This window comes from Astatotilapia calliptera, chromosome 20, assembly GCF_964374335.1.
Source record: "Astatotilapia calliptera chromosome 20, fAstCal68.1, whole genome shotgun sequence".
NCBI classification, from domain to species: domain Eukaryota; kingdom Metazoa; phylum Chordata; class Actinopteri; order Cichliformes; family Cichlidae; genus Astatotilapia; species Astatotilapia calliptera.
Genome location: NC_137441.1, coordinates 21,256,598 through 21,265,673, shown reverse-complemented (window position 1 = coordinate 21,265,673; position 9,076 = coordinate 21,256,598). Strand labels below are relative to the sequence as shown.

The 9,076-nt window shown below is 42.8% G+C and overlaps 1 protein-coding gene across 2 annotated transcripts; it reads left to right on the top strand.

The window, feature by feature from the left end:
- Window positions 1-735: 735 nt before the first annotated feature.
- Window positions 736-8,868, top strand: nsfl1c (NSFL1 (p97) cofactor (p47)). 2 transcript variants are annotated; one of them, XM_026154536.2, is made up of 9 exons: window positions 736-895; window positions 1,612-1,712; window positions 1,837-1,911; window positions 4,352-4,517; window positions 4,644-4,739; window positions 5,834-5,943; window positions 6,059-6,196; window positions 7,056-7,226; window positions 7,662-8,868. In XM_026154536.2, exons 1-9 carry the CDS (start codon window positions 794-796, stop codon window positions 7,822-7,824), a joined length of 1,122 nt encoding a protein of 373 aa, XP_026010321.1. In that variant the 5' UTR covers window positions 736-793; the 3' UTR covers window positions 7,825-8,868. The 2 variants fall into 2 exon arrangements, with proteins under 2 accessions (XP_026010321.1, XP_026010320.1); XM_026154535.2 differs by having other exon boundaries at window positions 1,834-1,911.
- Window positions 8,869-9,076: the final 208 nt, after the last annotated feature.

Sequence of the window (9,076 nt, the reverse complement as noted above, 5' to 3'; positions counted from 1 at the left end):
TCCCTCCTCTTTCTTGGGTTTCTGCTGCCTGAGGTATTCACTGAGCACTCGGTCAGTTGGGGCCATCTTCCCAATGTATTCTTGGATGTTCCTTGTCTCATCCTGGACTGTGGTGCTGACACTCACCAGTCCCCGGCCCCCTTCCTTCCGCTTATCGTACAGCCTCAGGGTGCTGGACTTGGGGTGAAACCCTCCATGCATGGTAAGGAGCTTTCTTGTCTTTATGTCAGTGGTTTCTATCTCCTCCTTTGGCCAGCTTATTACCCCAGCAGGGTATCTGATCACGGGCAGGGCATATGTGTTGATGGCCCGGATCTTGTTCTTACCATTCAGCTGACTCCTCAGGACTTGCCTGACCCTCTGCAGGTACTTGGTGGTTGCAGCCTTTCTAGCGGCCTCTTCATGGTTCCCATTTGCCTGTGGCATATATATATATATATATATATATATATATATATATATATATATATATATATATATATATATATATATATAGTGTAACGCTAATGAGTTACTGCTCAGTTTAACCTGTGGGTATGTCGCCACCAAGTGGTTAAAATCATGTTAACAACGCAGAAAATTGTAATAAAAAAATACACTGTGTTCAAAATTATGAGAGCTGTCGATACTCGTTGAAAAAATAATAAAATACAGTTTGAAACCACTTTTTTCTTTTTTGACTCTGATGTGTTTAACAGTTGCTTCCTGTCTGGTTTGTAACAGGATAGGAACCATCATCTGTTGCTAGTTTCTTCAGGTGGAGGCGGACGAGTTATTGAAGGAGCGAATCAAAATGGCGAACCAAGAGGAGTCAGTGAGGGAGTTCGTCGCTGTTACTGATGTGGATGAGGAGAGGGCCCGTTTTTTCCTGGAGTCTGCCGGCTGGAATCTGCAGGTACGTCTTTTCTGTGATCTTCCATGGAGCTGCGGTGGACTGTATGAAAGACCCTATGAAGGAAACTCAGGTTACCGGGCAGGTGCCAGACCAGTAGCTCGACGGCTAACGTTAGCCGGGTTTTGCCGGTAATTTGTGCAAGTCACCCTTTGACAATGGCCGGACTGCTTCTTATCATCAGCAACAATTCACGCGTGCAGTTAGTCAGCTGATAGCGTCACGCGTGCAGTAACTACTGCTGTGTTATCATAAAGAAGATTGTCCATTAAGTGTTGTCTAAGCTGGTCTGCCGTAAACCTATTGACTCATGCTAGCTAGCGTTAGCATGCAACGCTAAATAAAATGGTTATTATTAGTAGCCACCTTCCCGGGTCGTATGGGCTGCTCCATGGGAGAATAACGTGTGTGTGTGTGTGTGTGTGTGTGTGGGGGGGGGGTTAGGGAAATAAACGCATATCCACAGTATTTGCGTGGTCTGATACTGTAAGATAACACAGACATGGGCAGTTTCTTCACTGTACCAGCGTCGTCAGTGTACAAAGACAAAATAAGTCAATGAAACTGTGGCTAAATCGCTTAATCCTCGAGAATGTTTGACGTGAGCTCTTGACTGACGTGTTACCGGAGCGGTGTACTGTAGCATCTGGAGCTCGTCAGATATTATCTTACTGTCTGCTTCGTGCTGTCACATTTGCATGCTCGTTTTGCATCCTCAGCTTGCACTTGCCAGCTTCTTTGAAGACGGAGCCGATGATGACATAGTGACACTTCCCCAGCCTGAGGGAGGCTCCTCGGTGTCCCGATCCGCAGGCCCCAGGTATAGTCTCCATCCAGCCTGTCAGTGCTTTAATCACAATGTAATGGCACAATTATAAGAGGGACGTTTTTGTTTAAGTACAGGACACTTGTACATGTATTTATACAATTGTATCGTCCAGTAGTCAGCCCAGAGTGACCTCCTTCAGAGATCTAATGCATGAAGCAGAGGATGAGAGTGATGAAGAGGAAGGCCAAAGGTAAGTGTGCTTCCCTCTTGTCTGTTTATCTTCAGTGAGTGTGTGGAAATAAGACCACCGCTCTCTTAGGCTGAGTTACAGAAAAGCTTCAGTGTGTCTCAGTATAATACTCAAATAGATAATTACGAGCAAAGGAGGTGAATACCTTTTTGTGCCGGAGGCCTTTCAGAATGGGTGTGACAGATGTTGCTGTCTGTTTGAGCTGTGGATGGATGGTACAAAGTCACACCTAGCTGGCGTGGTTCCAGAATGCACCAAACTATTTTTGGTAACACCTCATTCTCTGGGAGCTGGTCGCTTTCCTGCTGTGTCAACAGATTCTGCTGCTGGATCAGTGCAGTGGACTAGTTGTTAAGGGGACCGTGTGGGGGTACTGATAACCTTCATAGTCATTTTTCATTTCATCCAAGCAAACAGAGCTAAAGAACACAGCATTTTATTCCAGAGTCAGTAATGATGTCATTTATAATTAACATTTCTTCTGGTTCTGTTTCTCAGTGCACAGTGGCTTCTGGGATAGTTTGGAAGAGGGGGGAGTGTCTTTATTTCAATATGTACACAGCTCAAAATGAGTGAAGGGACATTCACACATTGCTGTATTAATCAAAGTCAGTTCAACTTCAGGGATATCAGTTGATCCAGTTAGGAAGTGTAAACCATTGTGAATCCATTTTACTGACTTTGGTGCAAACGACATTCACAACAGGTGCAGTATACAGACAACAACAAGACCAGGGAATGGTTTTACAGCAGCTGCTCTCTCTTTACCTCTGATGTTAATTGTTTTCTGTAGTTTTCCTTTTGTTAGTAGTATTATCTTCTATGGTAGCATGAGACAGTACCTGTTGTAGAAATGGTGCCGTATTTCTTGAGAACTTCTTGACAAGTCAGTCTACAGGACTACCTGTGCAACCTTAAGGAGCTGTCAGTACAGTCACATGCTACTATGACACCAGCTTTAGAAAATAAAAACAGTTAGGAGGGATAAGAAGAGAGCATTGGTCTGCAAAAGCTTTCCCTCTTTGTTGTTGTCTTGTTGTTGCCTCCACAGCACACCTGTTGTCAGTTTCGTTTCATGTCTATCATTTTTAAGTTTGTTTCCATCCAGGCGACACACTTTAACATGCATAAGAATTATATAATGCAGCACTGTAGATTGTGCAGTTTTCAAGTCTGGTTACATTGTTTGTCTTGCTGCCTGACTACTAGAACAATGTGCACATAGTTGGCTACCCAGACACCCGTCTCCAGTGCAACTGTATGCTCATCTTATTTCTTTGTTGTCCAAACAGCTGATACGCTGCAAAGGACTACTCAGTAGAGATGTTCCATTTTCTTTTGCCTATTTTCTTCATTATGTATCAAAACTTTAAAACTATGAAAAGACACATTGAGAAAAGTGCTTTAAATTTGCGATTGTTAAATGTTTGTACCTTTAGCTTTGATTACAACTTTCCACTCTATCAGGTTGTCACATGAAGCCAGTCCAACACCCTTGAATAAGTTCTAACATATGGTTGCTTTTCTCACTCATACAGTTACTGTGCTGAATGGTCTGTAGTCCATTCATTGTTTCTAGATCTAAGCACTTTTCTCCCTTCTTCTCAGTTGGTTTCAGAATTGATTTTTTCCCCCTGTAGATCCACCATGAAGGCTTTATTCAGTTTTCTACACACAGTTGAGATCTGTCTGAAAGATTCTGAACTTGTCTTTCCTGTGGTGATCCTCCTACAAATTATTAAATAAAACCATGTACACTTTATAGTCCAAGATGTAGGAGTTACCTGACTAGCCTGTTTGTAAGGAAAAGGATAGACAGGAAAGACCAGAGCTAGCTGGTTAGCAGCAAGTTGACTTTCAAAATAAAAGCCAGGAGACTGTTGAATAATCAGTCAGTTGCCTTGTGTTCTCAGGTGGATGAAAAAGTAAAGATAAATCACTAAATGTGTTTTTTAGTCTACCCAAATAAGCTTACTCCTAAAAATCACACGTAAACACACATGCTATCCATACACCAATAGACTTAGTTTATTTGTCATACCTCCAAGAGAACAGAACCATCTGCAATTATTTTACTTGTGGTCAGTACCTTTGCTCTAGACACCAACTGTGAGCTGGAGGACCACTCCGACCAGATCCTGTGCTGTGCCAAGCTTATAAAGGTTGCAGCACAGAACAAGGATTACTGCGGCCAGTTGTCCATCAGCAAGACAAGAGACTCACTGTAAACAGTCTTTATTGGGCACAAAGGACAAGGACTTTAGTTTTTGCACAGAAACACTGTTGTTTTTCAACCTTTATTTTGCAATTATGGCTTTATTATCCTCACTCTCACACTGTGACATGCGACCCTGTAGAACACTATTCTCTCTCTTTCCCCAGAGTGGCTGTTGTTCTGTTTATAAAAGACTTCTAACTAGCTCTATTCCCACCCTCTCAGGTTTTTTGCAGGAGGATCAGAGCGCAGTGGGCAACAGATTGTGGGACCTCCTAAGAAAAAGAGCTCCAATGAAGTGGTAGAGGATCTATTCAAGGGGGCGAAGGAACACGGAGCTGTGCCTTTGGACCGCAGCGGGAGAGGACTGGGGGAGCCCAGCAAAGCTAAGGTGAAGTATAGCTACTGTGAACAGCTGTCCATGACAGGCTCCTTCTCTTCTATGTTGCTCCTGTTAGCAGATTTCTTTTGTGTCTGTAAATCAGTTACTCTGTTCTGATTGTACTTTTTGTTCTAGGCGTTTGTTGGCGGAGGTTACAGGCTAGGAGCAGCCCCTGAGGAGGAGTCAACTTATGTGGCTGGTGAGAGGCAAGCTTCCAACAGGCAGCAGGATGTGAGTGTAGATTATATTCTTTCTTTTTGTGGGTAATTCAGTCCTTGCATTGTTTCCTGTCCTGTGTTTCTGAATCTGCTCCAAGGTAGACTTCAGTCAATCAAAGCCTGGGGCTCTTACGTTTATAGCAATAAAACAAGACAGTAACAGATGAAGGGTGATCAATCCTGTTCCAGGAATCCAACTAATCATTAATCAAATCCTAAAGAGTGTCCTGATGAGTAGAGTCACATAACACCGAGATGTTTGTTTTGTTGCTTTGTTATATAAACTGCACTCACGGCCATCTCACAAAGCATACCAGTGCTGAAAGGCATGATGCACTTAAGTTGTTGTTCTGAGAGTATTTCAAAAAGTATATTGGCTCTAAAAGTAGCCCATAAATCTGAGAGAATATGTAGGCAGAGTAGAGGTCTCTTTAGCCACTAAGACCAGACAAATCCTGCAGGGATGTTGCACTATTACAGGCACTCTGTGGCAAATATGCTGCAATTATGTATCAAGCCTGAATGCACTCTGCAGAGCACAGTTTGCCTGAAAGTATATAAATGCATGTTTCAGCAGCACCAACAGTACGAAATAAAAGGAGCTGATTTTAGAGCGTTATTCTAAGAAATCATCACTAGATTTGTTAGAATAACTATATTTAACTGCATTAATAATGCAAATCATACACCTAACCTAGGAGGCCTTTAGGAAGCATCCTAGTCAGAGGCCCAAACCATCTCAGCTGGCTCCCTTTTCTTTGTGGAGGAGCTGCGCCTCTGCTCCACCCAACCAGCCTTTAAAGAAAAATAATTTCTGATGCTTGTATCTGTGACTTTGTGACTAGTTAAGGCTAGGAACGTAGGTTGAATTGTGAGTGGACAGCTCGGGTCTCTTCAGAGCAACGGGTGGGTACAGCGTCTCATTCAGTGCCTCACCAATCTGTCTGTCAGTCTCAAACTGTGTGTGTGTGTGTGTGTGTGTGTGTGTGTGTGTGTGTGTGTGTGTGTGTGTGTGTGTGTGTGTGTGTGTGTGTGTGTGTGTGTGTGTGTGTGTGTGTGTGTGTGTGTGTGTGTGTGTGTGTGTGTGTGTGTGTGTGTGTGTGTTAGGTACATGTGGTGCTTAAGCTGTGGAAGACCGGTTTCAGTCTGGATAACGGTGAACTCAGAAGCTACGATGATCCTGGAAATGCCAACTTCCTTGAAGCGATCAGAAGAGGGTGAGATTAGCTGAAATCTATTATTTGTTTGCAATTTCAGTAATTTGCTTTTCGGCTCGTCTTATGTCCTGATGAATGTTAGTTCCACACTCACCCGTTCATCCTCATCCCACAGGGAGATTCCTCTTGAGCTGAGACAGCGGTCTCGAGGGGGCCAAGTCAACCTAGACATGGAGGACCACAGAGATGAGGACTTTACCAAGCCCAGGATGGCCTTCAAAGCCTTTGACGGTGAAGGACAGAAGCTGGGGAGGTGAGGATGACGTTTGATTTAACATTGTAGCTGTATTGTGTCTATTGTATGGTTTTTAAAAAAGCACTGACTGAGCTCAGTGCAAGCTTCATTCATATAAAGGCCAGTGAACCAGTCTGCCTCGTTTTTCAAGTTATCATGAATCATCTGGATGAATTACTGGTTTCTATGGGTCATAGAAACTCCAAGGTTACTAATAACCTGCATAAGTCATGCATGTTGACGGTAAGTACAAAGAAGACAATTCCAAAGCAATGGTTCAATCCTGACATTTGTATGGAATCATTCTGGATACGATGTCTTATCTGTATCATTAATCTTGAACGCACCACAGCAAAATTAAATAACCCACGACTGTCGAAGCTTGGAAAATCTTCTCATCCAAAGTTATTTCCTGGAAGAAGTCTGTAATATATATCGAAATTCTCACTATTTGATTTTCTTTATTTATTTGTGGATGGGGATATTTAATACTTTTATCAGTTTCCAGAACATTGTTGTGGTTTATAGGCCGGTGATTATCTGAAAATAATACAATCTCAAGCTAAAAACCTTTTCCTCAGGCCATGAAATCGTCTGCTGTCCACAGGACTGCAGGAGCATGTAATTTGAATAGTTAAATGTTTGATTGAATACAACCCCAGTAAAATCGATCAGCAAGCAGCAAATGGAAAAGCAAAACCCAAACTAAAGTGTTTCAGACAAATGTTTGGAAAATAACTGCAAACCAAATCAGTAGCTACTTTATTCTTCAGATGTGGACATTCATGTATTTAAAGTATACGTTGTGTATGTTTTGCATTCATAACTTCTGTTCACTTTGGTCATGTTTGGGGTTTTTTTGCCCTTTTCTCTCCAGCGCCACACCAGAGTTGATTTCAGCTCCGCCCACCTCCCAGCAGGACCAAGCTGCCAACGAGGCCCAAGCCAGTGCCTCAGTGACCCTCGACCCCTCCCAGCCCGTCACTAACATTCAGATCAGACTTGCCGATGGTGGCAGGCTGGTCCAAAAGTTCAACCATACCCACAGGTAAAAAAAAATTTAAGTTGCATGTGTTTCTGCTGGACGTGGATATGAAGAGGACAAGATCTGTAGATATTTGGTCCCAGTTATGCAACCAGTCCTTGTGATTGTTAAGGCAGAGACATTGTGTTGTTTCAAGTGTCTTATTAGGGACACAAGGTTTGGGGGGTTGTAAATCAGTGAATCCCTGTCTCATAAACCCAACACACTGTGATTTTACACCAATACAAACCATGTTCTTAAAGAAGAGAGAAAGAAACAGATACACAAACTGTGGTACACGAGTCTGTAGACAACATTTAGCTTGGTCAGTGCTACCAGCCTAAATAATCGAAGAAGGTGAAATCAGTCCTGTATCAAAGAGTAGAAGCTAACATTGTCAGATTTCATCCTGTCATATAACCCTTCTTTCCTGTCCTGCCGTGTTCTTGTGTCTCTCAGGGTGTCTGACCTGCGGCACTTTGTGGTGGCGGCCCGGCCCGCCATGGCTGCCAGAGAGTTCGTCCTGATGACCACCTTTCCCAACAAGGAGCTGATGGATGAGAGCCAGACGCTGCAGCAAGCCAACCTCCTCAATGCTGTAATCGTCCAGCGGCTAAAGTGAGGATGAGAGAGGAAGATCAGCCCCATGAACCCTCTCCCTGTCCCCCTCCTCCAGCTGCCCTCCCCCCTCTTCCACTCCTCCCTCTCCCTGTGGTGTGGCTAAGCAGCTCTTTGAAACCTGCTGACCTATCGAGGGTGGAGAGAAAACAGACTTATGTATGGACTTCTAATTTCTCAGTTTTGTTTTTCTAAAGTGAAACTTAACACTCTGCTTCACAGCCCTGTCCCCCCAAATTCTCCCCCCTCTCCCTGTCTGTGAAAGACGGTAACGGGGACGAAACTAAAAATCTTCCAGACTGGAACAGAGTTCATGTAAGAGCCTGTCGGAGCCTGAAGATGCAGTCTGAACGACAGTTTAGTTATAAAGGTGTTCACTAAAGATTTGTTTGTTTTCCATTAACCCATCTTTTCTTTTTCTATAGACCTTAACTCAGCCCATCAGCTGTCAGTAGCCGGTGCTTTGGCAGATCCACACCGTGACAGATTCTCACTTTGATTCTGTCTCAACAGCACAGACCAGAATCACATAACCAAAGCCAGTTTATTATCGCATGATGACGTGGCTTTGTACAAGTTTCCATTTCTCTCCACACATTCATGTTGGAGAGAAATGGGTGATGATGTAACAAAACATCAAGGATTTTTCTCTCTCCAAACAAACCTGTACCAGTAGCCTTACTCTTCTTTACGCATCTCCACAATCACACCTGTCCATTTGTTTAAATGAAGATGGAATAATTTTTTTTAAATCAACTCCTTTTATCACTTCCTTCTCTTTTTTTTTTTTTTTTTTTTTTTTCACGCCGATTGTAAGATTGTCCCAGTTAGACAGAGGCATTTTGATATATGAACACCAATTACACATGGCTTTATTATTAAACCAATGGTCGAGCAAAAGAACATTTAGATTGTAAACACTGGTTTGTGTTAGCGGAAGTTGAATTCTTAAGATACACTGACATCTTCTATGCATCCTGGGGCAACACAAAAATATGTTTGGACCTCTGGTGAAATAAATCCATTTTATGGTTGATGTATAAAGAAATGATGGTCTTGTGTTTTTGTTATTGTTAGTGGGATATCTGCTGCTTTTATAAAGTGAGAAAACATGAATTATAATATGCTAGATAATGTTAGCATTTCACCTGGGGGACATCAGTGAGTTTATCAGTGACGTAACCACATTTCATGTTGGTTTTCTAATGTGTAAATCCCTCCATTTGTCAGACTTCCCAAAAGAAATTACACATGGA

Excerpts from the sequence above, each read along its gene's own strand:
- nsfl1c (XM_026154535.2), top strand. The coding sequence starts at position 794 with ATGGCGAACCAAGAGGAGTCAGTGAGGGAGTTCGTCGCTGTTACTGAT. Across the intron at positions 5,944-6,058 it reads CTTGAAGCGATCAGAAGAGG|GGAGATTCCTCTTGAGCTGA; the intron begins GTGAGATTAGCT and ends CTCATCCCACAG. Across the intron at positions 6,197-7,055 it reads GAAGGACAGAAGCTGGGGAG|CGCCACACCAGAGTTGATTT; the intron begins GTGAGGATGACG and ends TTTTCTCTCCAG.